The sequence below is a fragment of the Xiphophorus hellerii genome, chromosome 5 (assembly GCF_003331165.1).
Source record: "Xiphophorus hellerii strain 12219 chromosome 5, Xiphophorus_hellerii-4.1, whole genome shotgun sequence".
NCBI classification, from domain to species: domain Eukaryota; kingdom Metazoa; phylum Chordata; class Actinopteri; order Cyprinodontiformes; family Poeciliidae; genus Xiphophorus; species Xiphophorus hellerii.
This window is the reverse complement of record NC_045676.1, coordinates 31,611,485-31,633,953: the sequence shown is the minus strand read 5'-3', so window position 1 is coordinate 31,633,953 and position 22,469 is coordinate 31,611,485. Positions and strand designations below refer to the sequence as shown.

Here is a 22,469-nt window from a genome sequence, read left to right as displayed (position 1 = left end):
CATGCTGCTGAACTTAATATAGTGATTAGGTTGAAAAACGGACTTGTAAAGGCCAAGTCTGTGAGGTTGTAGAACAAATGTAAAAACTAAGGAACTGATGAGCTGGATGAAGACACAGCCACCAGAGACCCGTCTTTCCACTCTATTGAGATTTACATTGACAAACCCTCTTCAGTATGCCTCTTCAAATCTTCTGGTTTGTTCTTTTCAGAGCTGTAACTTTCTTCTAGTGAAACCATTGATTGGTTAATTTGAATCTATTCTTGGACTCACCGTGAATCGGAAATAATACAGGTTTCCTGAAGGTTTTGGGTTAAAATTGACTGATGTTTAGAATTGTTCATAATCCTACCTACCGTGGAAAAAAAATGTCATGTGCCATCTAGAGAAAACAAACCCCATAGCACAATGATGAAAGCGTTAACAACATCCTCTACAAGAAATGCTGGAACACTCTCTATGTTTGAGGCAGCTAACATTGTCATTTGTTTATACTTTTTATATTTTTCTTGTTTATATTTTAATTGGATCCTTCTGCTTGTGTGATGTGGGTATTTTATTATTTAAATGTATGTTTATCACTTGTATGTAATGTAACGACTTCCACAAATCAGAGCTGCTATCATGTCGAGCATCAAGGAACTCACATCAGCAAACATTGACAATTGTGTTTAATGAATTTGAATGACCAGCAATAAATCCTCGCCTTTTTACCTGCAAAGTACATACCTCTTTTATACCATTTGTTCAATTTATCAATGAACATGTCAAACATTACTGCTGCTTTTTGTTTGCAGTTTGTTTAGAAAACTTAAAATATGATGAGTTTGGGCTGTAAACTCATTTTTTTCTAAAGTAAAAATAGTCCCTCAACAACACATAAAACATGAGAAACTTACTTAAGCTGTTTTGTTTTTATGGTGGAGTTTTCATATCAGACTTCCTTCTCGTAAATATGAACTCGATTTCCCACAACTGTTTGGGTGGGTCACGCACGTTGCGTCTTGACGCAAGCTGAGTCTGGTTGAAGCAATCCGGCTAGAGGCCATATTGGAATCTATGCAGTCGGCTTGCACTTTGTTGGGACTCGGGTTCTGTCGTTTTGGGACTCTCCTAATCGCTTTCCCGACTTTATAACCGTGTGATTTTTCCAGACATTCCGCTCGAGACGCTGCCAAGTCCGGACGGCAACTTGTCTTGCCTCTTCTGTTGAAGAAAATGAGTCCAACCGATGCTAAACGGGGGGCTAAACGCAGGAAGAACAAGCGGGGCGGTGGCAGTAGCTGCAGTGCTGTCTGCAACAGCAGCAGTGGCAAGGCCGGGGCTCCACCGGCCCTGGGCTGTGCGGGAACAGCAACACCTGCCTCAGTCGTCAGCTTCCTCACATCTGGGAGTACAGGCAACGGGAATATCGGGTCCAGCGCGGGCATGAACGGAGAGGTAAGAATGTATCTCCATAAATGTCAAAACGGCAGAGAGTAGCTAACAGTGTTATCAACGACACATCTGATTTGGGCCCAGAACCGATCCTTAGGAAGGCTGCCAGCTAAGTAACAAATGCAGAGTAGCTAGTAATTAATTGGCTTAATTAATATGTTAATATGCCCCTCATGTTTGGGCAAACTGTATTGATTTCTAAACCTTGTTGTCTAACATCTTCACTTGTTTTATTGTCTTATGACATATCCCCATAAACATTATGCTAACTTTGTTGGCTGAAAACTGACTCCTTACCCTGGCTAAAGTTAGGAGATCCTGGCTTCATCAATAACAACCTGGACGTCAGAATATCTTCATTTGAGCCAATACAGTCCGCGTTGGTAGAGATTAGCTAAGATTATTAGGGAGTATCATTAGGTTCAACGCAGGTGGCTTACTATGTGCTGGGTTTCGGCTAGCCATGAATGCTAGCTAATGCTAACATCATTAACAACTCAGGTTCCCTTCGGCTTTCGATTTGTTTTACAGCTTTATGTCATGTATAAAGGTCTGTCTTTAAACTCGGCTTGGTTCCTAAGGAAACAGAATAGCTACTAATCCAACCCTAGATTTCTAAATAAGCACAGACGAGTCGTATACCGCAGGTAAACAATAAGAAAACCTTATGTGACTCACTGTTTTCTAAGAGCTGTGCAACAGACCAATTTATAGATGTCAGCTCAAAAGTTACTTTGTTAGCTTTAGTAGTTCTCCAAGTCATAAATGTAACCAAAGTTTTGTTTATTTAATCAATTTAACCTTTATTTGAAAGGGAAGTCACTCAAGATTAATGTCTTTTTTAAAGAATGTCTCACCAAGATGTCACAACGGATGGAGGATGGACATTAACATTAAAATGGATAAACAAAATAAAACAAGTCTGAGTCAACATCATGTAGGTGCAAACTCCACCCTTTACAACGGCAGCTGTAGTCACAGAAGACTTAAAAAGAGCTGACAACTCTTCCACACAGGTAGAGGCTATGATGACCAATATGTTTTAATATTTCATAAATATTAAAACATATTGGGGATATAAGAACGTTGGTTCCATGGTTATTCAGCACAGATTTATCACATTTATCAGTATTGTCATGGTTTTATTTAGACGTGTTGATAATATGTTCAAAATATTACTGGATACTGAAATGATTCCTCTGAGAATAAAACCAGTACCATGCAAGATTTTCTGCATTTTCAATGTTTAGTATTATTGTTGTTGTTGATTATTATTATTGCTAGCAGAAATGTTATTTATATAATGAGAAAGTCAATATGCGACAGTGATTTGATAAATTACATATATATATATATATATATATATATATATATATGTATATATGTGTGTGTGTATATATAGTGCTACTTTGTACTGGTCATTCCACGAATAAAAGTGCAGACCAGCCTTTGGCATTTTTACTAAAAGCTCGATATGCAAATGAAAGAAAGCTTTTATTCAGCCTTATTGGATGATACTCTCTTGATAAGGTCTGCCCAGAGGTTTAAATACCAAAATTATGTAAGAAATGAGGATGATTTGTGGGAGAAAAAATATTGTTGTGGTTTTATCAACTTGTAGAACCAATTTGAAGCCTTACATTGATGAGCTGAAAGACAGCTTGAAGCTCCTCAGCAGCCTGAGTTGGAGTAGAACCAGCTGAAAGCATGGTGTGTTCAGCTTAAAGAAGCACTTTAGCTCTCCACATTTGTCAAGTGTTATTTAAAAAAAAACCAAAAAAACCAGAAAATAAAAATGAACGTTTCTCTTTGTGTTTTTTATCATGATGTTGCATTTTTGATTATGATATCCAAATATAACAGTGTTTTGTTCTGTAATTATTAGTTAAATTTGATTTCTTGATGCAAATGTCAGTGAACGGGACTTGATTTATATTGATGAGTTAATCTGGTGATTTGGTAGATGATTATTAATCAGCTACAAGGAATATTTGTAAAAAGGCCTAAACTATACAGCTGGATGTTCTCTGTTTCAGTTTGTAAATGCATGTATATTTTTATAGTCATTTGGGTAATATTTTGTAGGAGTCTGAAATCTCATAATAATTTTAGCATACAGTAATTATATTGTTGCTGTTGTTATTATATTGTTGTTGTTATATAGCCTAACATGGCTAAACAACAACAGATCTAAAGTCAAACGATGAGTGCCAACAACCAAATCAATCTAATCTTCTCTACTTGTACACAATTTCCTGTATGTTATTAGAAAAGTGCTAAGTTGTAAATGATGTCTGCTTGTTTAACTTTAGGTCAAAGTGAACAGCAGCGTTACTCCTCAGTTTGCAGAAGGACCGGTGAACGCAGAGTTCTCCGGAGTTCTTCAGGTAAAATTGCATCACTTAATATTAAGTAAATATGCCGCTGTTACTAATCAAATGATGTTAAGCAACTTGCAGTGATTACTGTGATTAACTCTGCATATCTGTTTGCTCATGTGCTGCGTTACTCCTCTCTATGTGCTGCACACCTGCTGTTAATAAGGATTAGAGGAAATCTCTATGTTGTGTTTTGTCATTCCTTCATTAAATTCATACCTGGAATGTTGCTGTGACTCATTCATATGTGTTTGAGGAATTATCGAGTCTCCTGTTAAAGCCATTCAGAGGGGCCTAATCACTTGTTCATACAAACTTCCTCCTGTTTACCCAAAGCTCCGCCTTGGAACTGCAGTCCAGCCGAGCTCCCTCCCCACCGAGCCCCTCTTTCCTTCGCTTCCTCCACACAGCTCCTTCGGACTAGTGGCAGCAATTAGCAAACTCCTGGTAGAACTGCTGGTCTGCTGAATTTATCATACAAACTACTTCTCAGTACAACGTCCCTAAGAACAGTCGTAAACGGCATCATGGAGAAGCATTTTTGTGATGACGTACTGAAGACTGAGTGTCGGAAAGGGTAGGAGGTTCTTAAAGTGACAGAGGTCAACACTAAGGCATTAGATACAGCTGTGTGATGTAAGTCACACTTCTTTATGTGACTGGTGTCCTAAAGAAGCGTTTTACAGATGTTAAGCGTTTTACAGATGTGTGTTTGTGAGGATATGATTGTTGTGCCTAAAAATCAAGGAATGAATAGTTCATATTGTCACTTTTGTCATAATCACTGCAGTACCACAAAATATCACCCACCTCTACATACAGTGTGACATGTTTGTATATGATCGGATTAAATTTGAACTTGACCCGTTTGGCCACACTTGCATGATTTTGAGCTGTAAGAATGAGACACTGGTGAAGCTAGTTGTAAGGGTTTCTGCTGACCAGCTAAAAAATATATAAATTACAAAATAATCTTTTATATGTTTGTAATATTGGTATGCTTCATTTTACCCTTTAATTCATATTTACTACCTATTTACTTATCAATTTCATAAACTCTTCATTGAGCATTTTTTCTTTTTCCTTTTGATAAATAGTGTTTTTTTCATGTTTTTATTTGATAGGGCAGTATTTTTGCACTCAACATGCAATAAAATAAAGTATGTTACAGAGGATATCTGGTCAGGACATGGATGAAGTTATGCTGGAAGACTGTATACCATGTGTACCTTTTTAAAAATTATTATTATTGTGGTGTGTAAAAAGAAATTAAAAAAAAAGACCAAAATGGTCTTCAACCCATACCTGTTCATAAGACGTTGACCACATAGTCGTTTATTCAAAATGAGTCTGTATTTTCTTTTCCTTCACATGTGGGCCCCCTTCAGACGCCGTTCACATTCGGCCTTAACCAGCGGGCGCCGTATACGGCTGGAGATCGCTGCCTCCTGTGCCGATGTGAGCGTAAAGACAGCGTTGTGCCTTCGGAGGCCGGCATCTCTGGTCAGAACGGCATGGCGCAGCCAGCCATGGCCCCCAGTGCCCTCCAGCTGCCTCTGTGGGTCTGCTCCGACTGCAGACGCACGGTGGAGAAGGAAGACAGACGTACGACTCTGGAGCAGTCGTTAGGGGTGAGTACACTTTAAGGACACCTGAATTGTTAAGTCTTCCAAAGTAATCCACATGGTTATATAAGTGTTTCTCTTCCTTATATTCCTTCAAATCATCAAATATTTTTTTTACGTCAAAGACTTGAGTAATACAGACTTATTTTAAAAATAATTTCATTTATTGAAGAGAAAAAGTAAACGAAACCAAACCAACCCTATTTGAAAAGTTATTAGAATCCATGGTTGGTTGAAAAGCAACACAGCATACCTCAATCTAAAGGATTTAAAGAACAGATGAAAAATAAATTTGTCTTTCTCTGTCTGACTGCATTGATGATTAGTCCAGGAGATTACAAACTACAAAATTAGGAGAAAAGTGTAAGGAGAAAATACTGCTGCACGCCGGTTTATGTTCAGCTTGACTTGCACAGCTGTTGTTAAACATTCTTAAGTCTGGTTCTCAGGCAGAACAGGAAAAATGATGCAGCTGTCTTCATTTGCAGCTGCTGCTGTAAAAAAAATCTAGAATGATCAACAGCAATGATGATCAACATTGAATCAGCCCTTTAATCATGGTTAGAGGACTGCCTGCTAGTGGAAAACAAACTAATATGGATTTAACTTCTCTTAAAAAATGGTTTAAATGCAATTCTGCCTAACAAACTTACAAAAAAATTTACATTTTACAGCTTCTTGTGATGTGAACTTATGTCCGACAGAGTCAGGACTTTCTGCTGCACATGCCTGTGAGTAATGGAACCCTGGCTCAGACTGCAGCCACAGCAGACAGGTTCAGCACTGCTGCGCCTACACTACCCATGCTCCCTGCGCCGGACCTCGCTGCTCCAATGCCTCCTGACACCGTGTGCAGCTGTGAAACCTGCAACGAGAGACGGTACGTTCACACCGAGCGGGCAGAGGCCAACGAGTTCTCCATACAGCGAGCCCAGTCATGAGTCTTTACCTGAGCCTGTTCAAATGACAGGGAGATCTCTGCTGAGTCGGAGCGGGAGTCGCAGCAGCTGCAGAACCACTGGTCCGAGGTTCGCTACCTGGTGCGCTGCATCTACCGGCAGACGGGAACCCCACTAGCAGACGACCAGGACCAGCCCCTGGAGAGGGATAAGGAAGGCATGAAGGAGCTGGTGGACAGGTAACACAAGAACAGTGTCTGTGTTTGTCCACTAGAGGTCTCTCTCGAGTTGTAAAAGCCTTTGTTGAACAGTGGAAGCTTCTCAATGTATTACAGGGTTCTAGACTAGAGATTCAGTGCCTGATGATTCCATTCAACTCCGTTTTCTAGTCATGATTTGAATCAGAAACAATTTTCAGTCAGAAAACCATTTTTAATTCAGAAACCAATTTTTCTATCCAAACGGCCGAGAGTCTGTTTAAATGGTGTGACTGATAAGAGAAAAAGTCAGTATAAACAAATACGACATTTATTTAAAACAATTCGATAAGGTTCCGTACTGCATCAAACTCCATCACTTTATATTTAAACAGCAGAAGGTTTGTGCCTAAAATTCTGTAGCTTAAATTGCCAGTGTTGAGTTAGCTTAGCCGCCTGGCTTTTTCTTAATAATGATAAAAAAAAAGAATCAAAGAATTATTCAAAATACAACTTTCAAAAAAATTAAGTAGATTGAAATCTCTACTCTACGAGACCCTTTTGCGCTGGATGCACTGGTGCGTCTAACTTTATTTCTTGGGTGCATCCAAGTTTTTGACCCCATTACATTTTTTAAACATCATAGATTTACAGGTTTACTACTCTTTAAAATCACTGACAATTAAAGGCACTATATACTTGGAAAAGAATAATTATATATCTATTAAACATAAAATTCTTTATTTGGATCTGAATGACCAGAAATTGTTGAAAGAGTTCCTATGAGCTGTAGTATTTCAAAATAAATGAAATAAAATAACGTCTAAATTAAAAGAGCAAACATTTTAAGATATAAACATCTTCTGAACATCTCAAACTAAACATTTCTACCTCTTGATCAAATTACTTTCAATTTATATCTGCCAGAGTTACAAATAATTTTGAGTGTAACTTTATTCATTTTTTATTTGATCACATTTTAGGAAAAGTTAGATTAGAATTTTTAAAAAAAATCCAACATGTTATTAATTTCTAAGCATTTTTAATGTTCTGCTGCTGCAGGCTCTGTGTGAAAGATCCATATCAGCTCTACCAACGGTTGGAGCAGCAGGCCCGAGAATACGTCTTAGAAATGAAGGTGCGCCTTCTGAAGCACCTCTCTGGAGGCTCCAAGCCTGCAGGGCCTCCAGGGGGCGCTGTGGCTGCACCTCAGGGTCCTCCTCAGGCCCACCAGTTCGTCTCTCTGCTGCTGGAGGAGTACAACGCTCTGTGTCAGGCTGCACGCACCATCAGCAGCTTCCTCCTCACTCTGGTTAGTTTTCCTCCGGCTGCTCACAGTGCCGGCTGCTGACGGCTCCTCTCCCTCCTCACACTTTGTTCCTCTCCTTTTGGTTCCAGGAGAATGAGCACCTGCAGAAGTTTCAGGTGACGTGGGAGCTGCACAACAAGCACCTTTTTGAGAACCTGGTGTTCTCTGAACCGATCCTGCAAAACTGTTTACCAGCACTTATTGCACAGCTGAAGTAAGATATTGTTTCTGTCTGAAAATACACACAGTGACTCTGAACTATAATGAGAATGACCAGTTTCTTTTCAAATATGCAACGTCTTTGATATGTTACTAAATGCCGTTTTAAGTCAAACTTTGTTTTTTCCAGACTTGGTACAGCCTCTCATGACTCGTATAATGAAGACATGTATCGGACGCTGTTGGAAAGATACCAGGAGCTGCAACAGGAGTTGGCTTCTGTGGCTGCTGAGTGGCAGGAGTGTGAGAAGAGGATTGATGATTATGTCGATGAGCAGGTAGTCACCCAACAGATCAGCCACAAGATTGGCTTCAACGACTGTGGCTAAGGGGGATTCTGAGTGTTTGTGTCTTTTGTTTGTAGTTACTTTTTAAGGTGGAAGGCCAGAGTCTGACCAACCAAAAAACAGAACCACACAAGTCCTTGATTAGCAAAAATGTAAGTTTAAAATTCACTGACAAGATTTTTTTGTCCATCTTTATTAATCCTAAACTGTTGTTGTTGATTTCATTTCTGATTCCATCAAGACTTTAAAGACAAAACAGCGAATGCTAAAGGAGGACTGGGAGTTCTTCAAGCAGAGGAGGTTCATTGAAGAACAAGTAGGTTATGCATGTTTGAGCCTGTCATGTTGGAGGTAAACCTACATTTTAGTGCAATTATGAATATATTTTTTGTCATTTTAGCATCCCAACAGTAAAAAACCCTCCACTGGAGAAAACAACTTCACAGACACTATGAGGATGCTCTCATCTCGTCTTAGTATTCCAGATTGTCCAAACTGTAACTATAGAAGACGGTAGGTTTCCATCATCTACTGTCTGTTGTACAATATAGGTCAAAATACCTGAATCCATCTTCATTTCTACATTCTATGGTTTGTAAAGTCTGGAAACATAGATTCAATAGCTTTTTTAAAGAATCTGTCCATTCTGTTGGATGGAGTCCCACAACTACATTTCATAGAGTTGGGACTGCAATAATAAATAATAAGAAGTAAAATTTTGAGATATTCAAACTGATATCGATATATAGAACAATAAAACTGTAGTAGCATCATTAGGCTACTACAGGAGTATTAGGCAATATAGGTCAAAATATCTCATTCATCATAAAAAAACTTTTCATAAGAACTTTTATTTATTGTTGTCACAATTTGTCATTGATGGTTAATAAAAAAACACTTAATAGTATTATCGGAAATGATATTTCTGCTATTTTCTACAAGAGCATCAATAAATATCAGTACATTTTAAAATGTAATCACACTTTAAGTGCCATCCTGAAGAAACCTATTTCAAATGGGAATATTTTTCAAGAACAATATTTGTGTTGGTGCTATGAATGCTGTATCATACAGTCACAGCCATAGTTACCCAAAAAATAAATAATATTTTGTATTGTTATTTTTATTATCACACGAGTACCACAAAATATCACAATTAAGTTCTAAGTCCATATTGCCCCCTTATATTCCTTAAAACTCCTCCCTCATGCCATTTGTTTTTCTTTGCTTGGCATTAACAAGAAAAAGCTCGAGTTTCATCAGAGAGTCAAACTCTGTTTTGTGAAGTGTCAGAATCTCCAGCTTTATTGTGACCTTAGAGTGGCTTAGGGACTGAGAAATGCTGTTAACATGCCATTATCTTTATTTGCAATGGAGTTTTTTGTTGAAGTCTTAGTTAGCCAAAAGCAACGCCGCTGCTTCTCCAACAGGTGCACATGTGATGACTGCAGCCTCTCCCACATCCTAACGTGTGGAATCATGGACTCATCCATCGCCGAGGACCTCCACATCAAGCTGCCCCTACAGGGGGAGCCACATCGGGACTACCTGTCAGAGGTGCACCCCCCCAGCCTCTCCTCAGGCAGTTCAGCCTCTGGCTCAAACTCCAGCTCTCCCATCACAGTTCAGCAGCATCCAAGGCTCATCTTACCTGAAGGGGATGCCAGCACCTTGTAAGCAAGCCAGTTACATTTCTGATAACATTGTTGCCACACAGCTGTCAAAAGTATGGAATTTACCGTATTTCACGGACTATAAGCCACTACTTTTTCCCCACATTTTGAACCATGCGTCTTATTGCCCAGTGCGGCTTTTCTGTGGATTTTTCTTCAACTGCCGTGGGGCTCTTTAGCAGGAAGTGAATCATTGGAAGTCAAAATTGGAAATCGAAGAAGAAAGCGCTAATTTTCATTTAGAACAAGCACATGCTAGCAGCAGGTACGACGGAGAAATTTCTTCAAACTCATACCTTGTCATCATGGAAACCACACAAAGAAAAAGATGGCGCTTTTAAGTTGAAGGCTATCGATCTGGCAGTACAGGAGGGAAGTAGAGCCCGTGCACGTAAACTCGGTGTGAATGAATCCATGGTTCGGCATTGGAGACGCAGGGCTGCGTCCTTAATAGCAGATTTATTAAGGATGCAGCCCTGTGCTGTGTCCTTGTGAAAAACTGAGAGCGGCGGAGATACCAGCAGCTTATAGCCCAGTGCGGCTTATATATGTACGTTTCCAGTTTTTAAAAAAAATCAACTTTGTAGATGCGGCTTATAGTAAGGTACGCTCTATAGTCTGGAAAATACGGTATGTTTTTTTATAGCTGAATAACTGTTGAAAGTACACAATAGAATTTGTCCTAAATTGACAATTAGTGCTATGAATTGTAATATTGATCCAGATTTTTTAAAACCTGTGACCCTTTATCAGTGTGTGCGCGTGAGTGGTTGCCAACCTGAGGTCTGACTTCTGAACAAGTATTTTAAGGAGAATGAGTTAAAATGTCCAGAATGTTATAAAAACTCGCAAAAGTAGGACTGGAAGATATGGATTAAAAACAAAATCTTAGATTTTTTTTTTCTTTGTTTCTCGTACCAAATCTGATTTCTGATTTGAATAGAAATATTTTCTCTATCAGGTCTGAAAAAAGCAATTACAAAGGACAGAATATATTTATATAAACTTTTTTATTCCTTCCATCCCTTCTGCCTATTGTCAAAAAGTCAAAGTCCAACTAAATACAAAGCAGTGAAACAAGTTGGTGGGCCCAGGCAGGGCTGACATCACTAGAAGCTACGGAAACTCAAATAGTGAATTGGTGAAAAAAAAAATCCACATTTTCCAAAAATGAAATCTTCATTAGCTGTGCAGTTGGTAGCACTGTTGTACTCTGGCTTCCTCCCACAGTCCAAAAAACATCACTGTCAGGGTAATTGGTTTGTCTAAATTCTCCCTAGGTGTGAGTGTGTATGTGCGTGGTTGTGTGTCCTGTCTTTTTCTGTGTTGCTCTGGACTGGCGATCTGTCCAGGATGACCCCGCCTCTCGCCCGGAACGTTAACTGGAGATAGGCACCAGCACCCCTCCTGACCCAACTAGGGACAGGGATGTTAGAAGATGGATGGATGAATGGAAATCTTCATTAACACCAAATTTGATTAATCAATAAAATCCATTTGTCACCTTACCCCACACAACTACAAAATCAAATTTCTTCGTTTGTCATTTTGAAATGGAAATTATTGCAACTCTGATAAAATAGTTCATGCTTTATGTTGTTCATAAAGTGTTGCACTATACTGATTACTATTAGGGAGTATTCAGTATTATTTATACATTTACATTTAAACAACAATTTAAACCTCAGTCTGACTTCTCTTCTGTCTCTGTAGTATTAGTGATGATGATGAAGTGCCTCCAGTGTCCAGTAAGTTCAGGAACATTTACCCCATGAACAGCTATGAGGACAGCAGCGTGGTGTCGGCCGCTGTCAACGGACTTCACCGTAACATCAACGGGGACGACGTCAACGCAGCACTGAAGCCAGGGGTGAGTTTTCTGCTCAGCAAAACTACCCGAGATCAGTGGTGAACTTCCCTGCTGTGTTTCTGGATGATGAAAAGCCACTCTCATTTGAGAGTGGCTTACTGGTAGGTAGGGAACTCCACTGCTTTCCCGTCGACTACTTTTCCTAATTTGGTTTGTTCTACAATTTCCTCAGTCTCCTCAGATTACCAGCAGCAGCAGCTCATCAGAGGGCGATGAGGAGGAAGCTAATATTCAGGCAGGTGGGGAGCCCCCGGGGAAGCAGGAAGTACTTTCCCTGGGAAAAACGGCCAGTCCTCCACCCTCGTACAGCCATCAACAGGTATCGCAACACTTTAGGAGCTTTCTTTGTATAGTCCTGTCGTAATGTGTGTCATTTGCAGAAAACACTGTTTAGGAGGATTATCTGTCTAACAAACATCAGTTTTGCAAAATCCCCCAAAAATATCTGATATATTTTGATTATGTAACAAAACAAGGAAAAAACTTTGCAGTTGTAAATGTTATTTGTGAATATTGAATGCCATGTTTAGGTAGAACAGGTCCAGCATGCCTGTGAGTGCCACATGTGCAACCAGGACCCAAACCCCTCGGCCCTGGGCCCCGCCGCCTGCCTGCCCCCCAGCCGGATCCACGCCGTGCCTCCTCCCACTGTCGGACACCAGTTCTTTCCAGACAGCAAGGCGCCCCCTGCACACCCTGCCCTCCACTTATACCCGCACATCCACGGCCACCTGCCCCTGCAGAACTTTTCCCGGCCCCTCCTCCACCCGACACTCTACCCACCCAGCCCACCTCTCACACACAACAAGGTGAGAAAGTGTTGTACTTTTAGCTTACGTTTTCTTCTTGATTACGTCTGGTTAATTTTGGCTATGAGTGACTTGAAGGGGAATTTTGTTTGTTTCCTTATCTCTGGGGATTTCTTTAAGGTTCCAGGAACAACACTGAGCTTCATTATGTTTCGGTTTCACTTTTTGTCAGTGTAGCTTCGTCCTCTGCCACAAGGGGACAGCCTGAATCTGATCTAAGCCCAACGCATGTGAGAGCCACGCTAGTCAGGATGCACTGACCCACTTTTTTCACTAGAGATTAAGATATCTGAACTGTAGTATTGGTCTATTCCGATCTGATACAGAAAAACAGCTGAATTGATCTAAAGTATGTATAAATATATATTTTTAAACAGACATAAATGTACTGAATTAAAAATATATTTGATAACTCTGCACCAGTGCAGCTCATTTAACACCAACAGCTTCAGAAGCTTGGTCCAACACGTAAAGATAACACAACTTTAATTTAAATCAGTGCTATTTGGAGTACAACAGCCAATGTAAAATAAATAGCAAAGAAACTGAAACTGACACAAACAGTAGGTTGACTACTCTGATCAAACGTGTGAAAAAATAAACTAGAGGGAAACGTGTAAAAATAAACATTATTTCAAATGGTTCAGAAAATGCAGTTAGGAGTTTTACATATAATTTAAAATAAATAAAGCATAGATTAAGACTGAAAAGATCTGCCCTTATGGATGTGGCACATTGTCACCATTAACTGATCTAGAATTTTTGTCAACATCTGGACCGATACAGATATTGATATCGAATCGATCCAAACCAGACGTTTAAGGTTCCTGCTAACGGACGATTTTCTTTCTTCAGCCTCTGCCCCCAAACCCAACATCCAACCATTCAGCAGCCAAGCAGCCGGCATTCAGCACATCCTTACCGGACCACGTATACCAGAACTGCTTCGGTGGGACGGGCGGAGCGGGCGATTGGAATACCTCACTACAGTGCCTCTCTCTTAAGTTTGAAAATCTGTGGGATGCTGCTGTGATGAAGAGCTGGAACCCATCTGTGCTGCTGCCCGAATGTCTGCCAGGTGAGCCGCCCAGCCACAGCGCTTCTTGCAAGCTTATCTATTGACATGTCATCACCTCTGTCTGTGGTGGTCCACAGGTGAAATGCTGGGACCTCCGCTCCCCGACGTGCCCCTGCCGCCAACATCCATTGGCCTCCAGGGGGAGCATCCCCCTCTGCCCACACCCCTGCCCACGTCTTCGTCGTCGTCGCTGTCCTCGTCGTTGTCATCGTCGTCGTCGTCGTCGTGCTCCTCTTCAGAAGCCAAAGAGCCGAAGAAGACTGGCGCCAAGAAGAAGTGTCTCTACAACTTCCAGGATGCCTTCATGGAGACCAACCGGGTGGTGATGGCCACGTCCGCCGCCACGTCCTCCGTGTCCTGCACTGCCACCACTGTCCAGTCAAGTAATAACCCACCCATCCATCTAGCATCTAAAAGACCCAACACTATAGGTAATGTAGGAAGGAAGAGTACAGGTTAGGTTTGTACTCTTATGAAGCTTTTTATTCTGGATAATGGATGAACTATAAACCCATAGCAGCAGCAAATGTTATTCAGGTGTGGAATCCATTTTAAACCCAGTCAGTGAAGCCGTTACAGATACCAACACAAACTTGGAATATGGTTAGACAATAAACCAATAACAATATGTAGTGTGATAGACACGTGATCAAAATCAATTGTTAATAAATCTGATAGAATATTCACGGAACTCTAATCCAGAACCACACGGCATTGTGGGATATGTAGGCAGAGGAAATGCTTTCGCCTCTTAACCTCTCACAGCAAGCTAAGGAAGGCTGGTGGCATAAACTAACTCACTTACTCTGTGGTTACCTAGCAACAACTTGTTGTGTAACTTGCGCAGCAGCAGACTCAGGTTTCACCACCATGCCTCACAGCTTCTTAAAAGTAAACAGCAGCATGGAGTGAAGATGATTTCCCCCAGATTTCAAGTGGACATATTTCAGAGGTGGTGGGTTAGCCCCTGTCTCCCAGCTCAGTACCACATCAGTTCATCCTGCTACAGTTCAACCCGTCTGTCCGGTGCAGTGGTGGGCAGACGTCCCACACCACCCAGAATGCACCATGGTTTCTCTCTTCAGCAGGATTCCTCCAGTTGATTCAGGCCGAAGTTCTGCCTGGGGCTGCTGCTGAAATGTTCACATCCTTCGACTCCTTAGATCTGCCTCCTTATGACCTAAAAAAACCAAGGTGAAGAGAACCTTGACTGCCACGTAGACCTTTCACAATAAGCAACAAATCAATTAATTGCATGAAAAATTAAAACGAGCTTGATAAATTCTAGTTGGACGACAATAGTTATATATGATCCCTTTCATTGTCGCTGAAAAGCTGCCTGTTTTTCTTGTCTAAGCTGAACAACTCATATTTTTTTAAATCCAATTTTAGTTACAGAGACTTAATAATCTATTTTGATTATTGTTTTTTATTTTGGACATTTCAAATGTTTTTCTGTTGCGGTGTTAAACATTCTTTGATTGAACTTTGAGTATATTTTTTTAATCTTTGAGTGTGTATACTTGCATTAATATGCCACTATTATTATTATGTCAGTTGAAAATGGTCTCAAAATGACAATATTATTGTTTAGCGTAATAATTTCTGTGACGATTTAATATTTAGTAGCCTACTGCTACAGCCATGAAGCACCACTTTTCCGTCCTTAAAGCTGCTGTATGTAAAGAATATGTTTTTTACATATTTGTTAAAACTGTCACCATTTCATGACCTTTTGCTATGAGACAAACGAGCTGTAAAAAGATCAATCTCTTCCACCTCCTCCCTGTGTGAGTGGCACCATATGAGATGTTGATTGACAGCGCCAAAACACTCCTCCTGGCTCTGATTGGTTGTTTCTAGTTAGCACGCCATAGTTAGTAACTGGAGTTTTTGATTTTTAACAGTTTTTTAGTTTAATTTAACTACAGTGCACAGTGGTATTTATTCCAGTATAAACAATCACAGTAAACAAAGTGTTGGTTTTAAGACTGAAGTCAGAGCTGCTGTTTTTTTGTATGAATGTATTTTGTATTAAAAAACCCTCTAGTAATTCTGAGACTTTTTTTGTCTTTTCTAGACGATGTATTTCACAGTTTAGGTAAAGACGATCACAGACAACCCATGTCAGCTGCTCCTAGGAACAACTCCATGGGACTGAGTTCTCTCCCTTCACTCTCTGGACCCACCCTCCCCCCAGCACCAGCCTCACACCTTCCTGCCATGGAAAGGATGGAGCGGCCATCCTTTCCAAAGATGGCCGCTCCGGCTCCAGACTTTGTGGATTCCCATCAGGGCCTTTGCCTCCCGCCTGCTGAGCCTCCAGTGCCCTCTATGGACGGTCCGGTCAGCGCCCCAACTAGTGTCTGCAGGTGAGGAGAGGAGTCTTAGTTCATGCCGTGCAGGACCATTGACACTCTGAACGTAAAGCAGATGCTTAAAGAAACCCAATGTGTTCAGTGACCCTGACTGTGAAGGCCATCGGTGTGAAGGCAGCGGATCGTACGAACACCAGCCGTATGATGGAGAGGAGAGTCCAGATGAGGACAGCTGCTCCGAGCACAGCTCCTCCACCTCCACCTCCACCAACCAGAAGGAAGGGAAGTACTGTGACTGCTGCTACTGCGAGTTCTTTGGGCACGGCGGGGTAAGGCTCCATAGAGGAACAGTTGAAATGGACGAGGAAATTATGTTCAAAAAGTACAGTTAAAAGCACAATTTAAAAATTTATTGTGTTAAAGAATGTCAGTTAACATGTTCATTTTGACAGCCCTAATTTTAATAATCACTATTTACTGCAACTACTGACATGAATTTTCTTGAAAATTTGTACATGCGTCTTGATTACTTTTCTAAACTTATTAAATTTTTGTTTATCAGCCTCCAGCTGCTCCGACCAGCCGGAATTATGCAGAGATGAGAGAGAAGCTGCGCTTGCGTCTCACAAAGCGCAAGGAGGTACAGCCAAAGCGTGAGGAGCAACAGCCAGTAATAGAAAGAGACGGAGGGGTGGAGGACCACAGGCGGGTGGAGGACCTCCTCCAGTTCATTAACAGTGCAGACAACAAACCCGCATCCAGTACCAAGGCAGCCAAACGAGCCAGACATAAACAAAAAAAGGTAACCTGCCTCAGTTTAGATATTTATGAGCTTCGTCTTTCTGAAGATAAGTTTACTTTTGTTCTGAGTGAGTCGATTTTGGGCTGAACTTTGACTGAGCCGTTCTAAGACGTAGTTGTGCTTCAATCAAAACCAGAGGTCAGCAACCTTTAAAACCCTAAGAGCCATTTTTGACTTGAGTCCAGCTGAACAAAAGATGTTTAGAGCCACAAAAGATACATGAGCAGAAAAAAATCTATAGAATTACAATTCACAGTACTGAATTCTGAATGGACTCATAATGCTCAAAAATCAATTGTAATTTGCTTAATTTTTTTTTACAGTTTTATTTTGAAATTTTCTCTAAAAAAAGAAAAGCCAGACAACATCTAAGCTGATCCTATGCTGGTATTTTGAGTTACAGAATTGTATGCATAAAATTAGAACAAAAACCTATTTTTGTTTTAATCTAAACTGGTGGAATTTGATGCAGTAGGGAACTTATAGAATAGCTTTAAATAAGTCTTCTATTTGTTTACTGTGTCTTTTTCTCCAGTCAGTCACAAAATTGAAACTGAATCTCGAGACCATTTGAATAGAAAAATTGGTTTCTGAATTGAAAATCATCCCTGAATCAAATCGTGACCCTAAAAATCTGAATTGAATCGAATCGCTAGGCACTGAAAGATTCATATTTCTACAAAATAGCTGATTTTTGTAGCGATTAGTTTGTATTGTATTTTTGTTTTGAAATTTTTAAATAATAATAATAAAAAATAATCTAAATATTCAACAAAAGGAAACAAATGACTTTCAAATTTTGTTGAAAATGATGCTAAAATATATGACAGTTTGCAACCTCAAGGCAAAAAGGATTTACAAAAATATTACCAAAACTATTGTGAAAAACATCTGTGCGAAGCATTCATTTATGATGTCTATATATATATAAAAAAAAATGCTTACAGTTATTAAGAGCCACAGGCTTCAGACCCTTGATCTGGGTCTTGGGCTTGTTGTCCAACGTCTGTTGTTCTAAGTCTTTTGCTGCCTCAAGCACCATGCATTACACTCTATTCATATTATCTCTAGTTAACCTCTAAAGAATTTACAGAGTTGCTAATGCTAATTTACCCCCAGGTTTACTCTAATTAATCAAGTGTTTCAGAAGGAAATTGCTTGTACTGGATTCATTTACTATTCATTTGTACTATTCATTATAGTAAAGGGGGCTAAATGCAAATGCAGGTGAGCCTTTCAGATTTGTATGTGGAAGTGCAGTTCATCACAGATGTCTTTCTGTGTGTCAGATGGAGGAGAAAGCTCGTCTGGAGGCAGAAGCGCGCGAAAGGGAGGAGCAGCAACTGCTTGAGGAGCAGCGGCGACGTCAGGAAGAGGAAGAGGCGGCACTACAAAAGGAACTGTTACGGCTGCAGGAACTGCAGCAGCATCGTGCTGCCAAGAAGAAAAAGAAAGAGAAAGCAAAGGAGAACACCGCTCCCCCTCAAAACAACCCACAGCCCCTCAAACAGACAGCTCAGAATGTCCTAGATAACCTTCAGAACGGAAACTCGCAGCTGCTTCAAAACCTTCTCCGCTTCCCAGAGCAGAAAGAAGCCAGATTAGAACCCGTACGCCAGCCCAGCTTCAGATGCCCCGTTGAGAAGATCCACACCCCCGAGTCCACCGTTAGGCTCTTCAACGGCACATCTTCCACCCTTGGCTATAAGAGTAAAGCCAAGCAGTCAGGGAAAGTGTTGCCATGCAACTCGGTGTCAATGAGAGTTCTAGAGTTGCCCAAGAGCTCGGACAAAGTTACAAAGACTAACGGCACCGCACCCCCCACTACAGCAGATATCAAAGCGACGCGAGTCAGGCCCGCTGAGATCACAGCTGCCACACCCACCACTGAACCACGCAGGGAGGAAAGGAGCAACAGCAGATGTGTCAGTGGAAAAAGGCAGCAACCAGAACAGCCCCTTACCCAAATCAAGGACGCCAGGACGAGTCCCCCCATGTCAAACCCCTCCCCGTCCCCCCCACCAGCCTCCCACTTCGAGCCCCAACAGAACGGCAAACCTCCCACTGCAGAGTCACCACAACCCAAAGGCAAGAGTAAGAAAAGCAAGAAGAAGAAGGGGGACAAGATGAACACCTCAATAGGTGGGTGTCAGTAAGATTCACTAACCAGAGCAAAATGATGCAGTGGGCCGTAACACCATGCTCCATTCATCAGGCGAGTCAGTACACAGGATTTGGTTCACCAAACGAAAAACTTAAGGTTTTGGGAAACCTTGAGGTTTTTTGAATCTAATCAGCGAAATACTTGTCTTTGTATCGACAAAAAATCTATTCAAATGTTCCCTTTATTGTATTTTCACACACAAAGGTTTAGTTTCACAAGTCTTGCTCTATAGACAATCTCTGTACAGTGTAAAATAATCTAGTTCAGGCTTGACCAATTGAAGTGATTTAGATTGCATACAAATCCTTCCTCATTGCCAACCCAACATCAACTTCACTAGTCGACTCCAGGAACATAAAGCAACAACTCAAGACCTACTTTAATTCAAAGTAAAAATCTCACATAGATGGGGAGTGTCTTGCTTAAAGCAGTCACCTTGAAAGCTGAACTTATTACAAATGCACAATATGGACCCCTTGCAGTGTGACGTCACACAAGATCCCGTCCCAATCTCCCTGCTGGAGGGCAAAAAGCTGCTACCTGATGATGGCTGCCATTGGTTTTAGCTGTTAAGTTTTCAATATAATGCGCTAAATCTTAAAAATACGCCTGATGTGTAAAAGGAAAAGGGACGCAGTGCTTTGCTACTAATTGTCAAGGCTAAGACAACTAGATACCAAGGTCAGGAAAAAGTTTTAAGACAAAATGGCGAGGGAGAGGGAAGTAGTTCAGTTATTCTTGCTTGACCTGGACAACTTTAACATGTGGATGTGATGTGGAATTTGTTGTGTTTCTGTCCAGTTAAGAAATAAAAAAATGGCCACCCACACACCAACTCTGACAGATAGATCATCAATAGAGCAGGTGTTTAAATTATGGAATCTACCACCGTCATGTTAGGTTAGCTAATAGCAGCAGCTAATGAGATGCTATGGCAACGAGTCTGCGCATAGCATAGCTGACAGGGCGAGACAGGTGTTTTTTCTGTGTTATTTTTCCTACATACCTACATCTCCAGGTCTCATTTAGTTAAAGGAGTTGAACACTGGGTTAGCATCTATTTTCTCACTGGTTGGTGTCTTGGTCTGTCTGTGGTAAGACCACAGTGTGGGTTGTGTCTGTGTGACCAGCACACTTCTCGACTAAACTGACTAAAGTAAACATGCAGAAAAATTCCAAAACTGTTTTCAATGTAGCTTCTTATTATATATATGTGTGTTTATTCTTTTGTTTCTTTTCCAGATGATGTATTCTTGCCCAAAGACATCGACCTTGATAGCACAGAAATGGATGAGACGGAGAGGGAGGTGGAGTATTTCAAAAGGTATTTTATTTTTATATGACTCTGACTGGGTACTTGTGACTTTTTTTTTTTTTTACCAGCATTTCCAGTTACAGGTACCATTTATATGTACCGGTACCCAATAGAAGGGATAACTCTGTGATGAGCTTATTTAGGACAGTTTTGAATCCAAGTAATTGGATTATGGTTGTAATAAATTTTAAAATAAATTTTAAAAAAGTATTGTCAGATATGTTCCCATCTCCCATTCTTACATGAACTCTTACAGAAAAGATTAAAACCGCCTCCAGCAAACGCAAAAACTTTTTTGGCAAATTGATGGAAGTTGTTTCTGATGTTGTCGTTTCTAATGTTGCCGTTTCCATCAACTTTTTCTAATGTGATACTTTGAAATGCACTTAAAGATATTGATGGAAACGGGGGTGCTGTGGTGGCGCAGGGGCAAAGCACGACCCACGTATTGAGGCCTTAGTCCCCGTGGCGGTGGTCGCAGGTTCGATTCCTGGCCTGGCGACATTTGCTGCATGTCTTCCTCCTGTCTCATTACCCTGTTTCCTGTCTAAGTGCTTTCAAATAAAGGCCACTAGAGCCAACAAAACCTTTTAAAAAAATATATATATATATACGTATATATTGATGGAAACATGGCTGGTGTCTGTTGATGGTAGCGCTCTAGAATTAGGTGTTAAATATTAAATGAGCGTTTATGCTACAGGAAAATTCAATACTGACCCTTTTTACTACAAAACTTTTTATTAAGCTTCTCTTGGTATTTTTTGCGTTTTTATTTTCTTAATTCTTTTTTCTTTCCTTCGTTTCAGATTTTGCTTGGACTCTGCCAGACAGACCCGTCAGCGGCTCTCCATCAACTGGTCGAACTTTAGCTTGAAAAAAGCTACATTTGCTGCACACTAAGGGTGTTGTTAACATGTCAGACTACAAACCAGAACCTTATTGCTATAAGAAAACTTGCCCCAAAATCCTCCATCCCTGACCTGGTAGTGCCCCTCCACCTCCAGAATCTCTCTCCCGCTGTGCCCAAATCACACCCACGCTGCCTTGCTTTGTTCTTGTTCCTATGTGGTTCCAACACAAATCCATCTGGACTAATTTACCTGCACAGATTAAATGGAAATAACACAAAAAGAATCATGAAATGCTACTCCACATCTGATTAATCTTCCTTGCGTGCTTGTGTGCTTTTAGTCTGAGATGAAGGTTTCTTTTGACTAAAATAGCCATTGGCAAACCTGTAGTCAAAAGATGCTTACTATTTCTGGATGGTTTCCTTCTGAAAAAAGGAGACTATGGAAACTTCAAAAAAAGAGAAATTACTGAATTAAAGGTGTATTTGACATTTTGTGGCTTACTATCCTATCGGTCCACAGCGTCTGATCCACTCGATTGACAAGGGAATAGGCTTGGTTAGCTGGTTCCCACTTCCCTCTGCCTCCACCGCCTCCATCTGATTTCATAGAAAGGAGGAAGCCGTAATACTTGACAATGTTCTTCTTTTGGTTTTAAATTCTGTTTAAAAAAAAAAAAAAAGAGTCAAATTAGTTCCTTTTTCTTTTTCTTTTTTGACCTGTAGTCAGCTTGTGTCAATACTTTCAGAATGAAATCAAAAAAGAACAATACTCACACTATCAACATGTTATAGAGTGTATATTGTATTAACACTGAAGCCAGTCTGGCTACTTTTTAACATATTGTTAAGTAATATTAAATCTTGTCTTTCTTTTTGAAAGATGGAATACAGTAGTATGGCAGGCTTACGTGTCTTGTGTCAAATTTTATTTTCTGCACCCAGTAAAACAAATGTCAAAGAACATACACATTTTATACTAAGGCATAAAGAGGAAAAGGTTCTTTTGTTGAAATCAATCCACAGCTTCCTGTGACTCATGGCTGGATGAAACTTTCTTTTGAGCTAATATTTAAGCAACTTCCTCTGCAACACCCATAGAGAAAACTACTGAACATAGTCATTACACTATGTGGTTGCTACATGTCAAAAACAATGGATCCGACGAGGAACAATTCCAAACCTTTTAAAGCAATGGTTCATTTCAGTTACAAATAACCACTCTTCTAATTTCCT

At 40.5% G+C, this 22,469-nt stretch overlaps 1 protein-coding gene across 2 annotated transcripts; it reads left to right on the top strand.

Moving 5' to 3' along the window:
* Positions 1 to 1,032: 1,032 nt before the first annotated feature.
* Positions 1,033 to 22,139, top strand: fam193a (family with sequence similarity 193 member A). 2 transcript variants are annotated; one of them, XM_032563430.1, is made up of 23 exons: positions 1,033 to 1,440; positions 3,750 to 3,824; positions 5,204 to 5,446; positions 6,145 to 6,320; positions 6,411 to 6,578; positions 7,599 to 7,848; positions 7,935 to 8,059; positions 8,195 to 8,342; positions 8,429 to 8,503; positions 8,593 to 8,667; positions 8,752 to 8,864; positions 9,782 to 10,024; positions 11,738 to 11,894; positions 12,067 to 12,213; positions 12,425 to 12,703; positions 13,559 to 13,781; positions 13,859 to 14,164; positions 15,862 to 16,153; positions 16,242 to 16,428; positions 16,662 to 16,901; positions 18,191 to 19,043; positions 20,308 to 20,389; positions 21,190 to 22,139. In XM_032563430.1, exons 1-23 carry the CDS (start codon positions 1,219 to 1,221, stop codon positions 21,281 to 21,283), a joined length of 4,773 nt encoding a protein of 1,590 aa, XP_032419321.1. In that variant the 5' UTR covers positions 1,033 to 1,218; the 3' UTR covers positions 21,284 to 22,139. The 2 variants fall into 2 exon arrangements, with proteins under 2 accessions (XP_032419321.1, XP_032419320.1); XM_032563429.1 differs by having other exon boundaries at positions 13,859 to 14,212.
* Positions 22,140 to 22,469: the final 330 nt, after the last annotated feature.

Bases quoted from the DNA above. Each gene is read 5' to 3' on its own strand.
- fam193a (XM_032563429.1), top strand. From the start codon at position 1,219: ATGAGTCCAACCGATGCTAAACGGGGGGCTAAACGCAGGAAGAACAAG. The intron at 11,895-12,066 runs GTGAGTTTTCTG...CAATTTCCTCAG, and splicing joins ACGCAGCACTGAAGCCAGGG to TCTCCTCAGATTACCAGCAG. The intron at 13,782-13,858 runs GTGAGCCGCCCA...GGTGGTCCACAG, and splicing joins GCTGCCCGAATGTCTGCCAG to GTGAAATGCTGGGACCTCCG.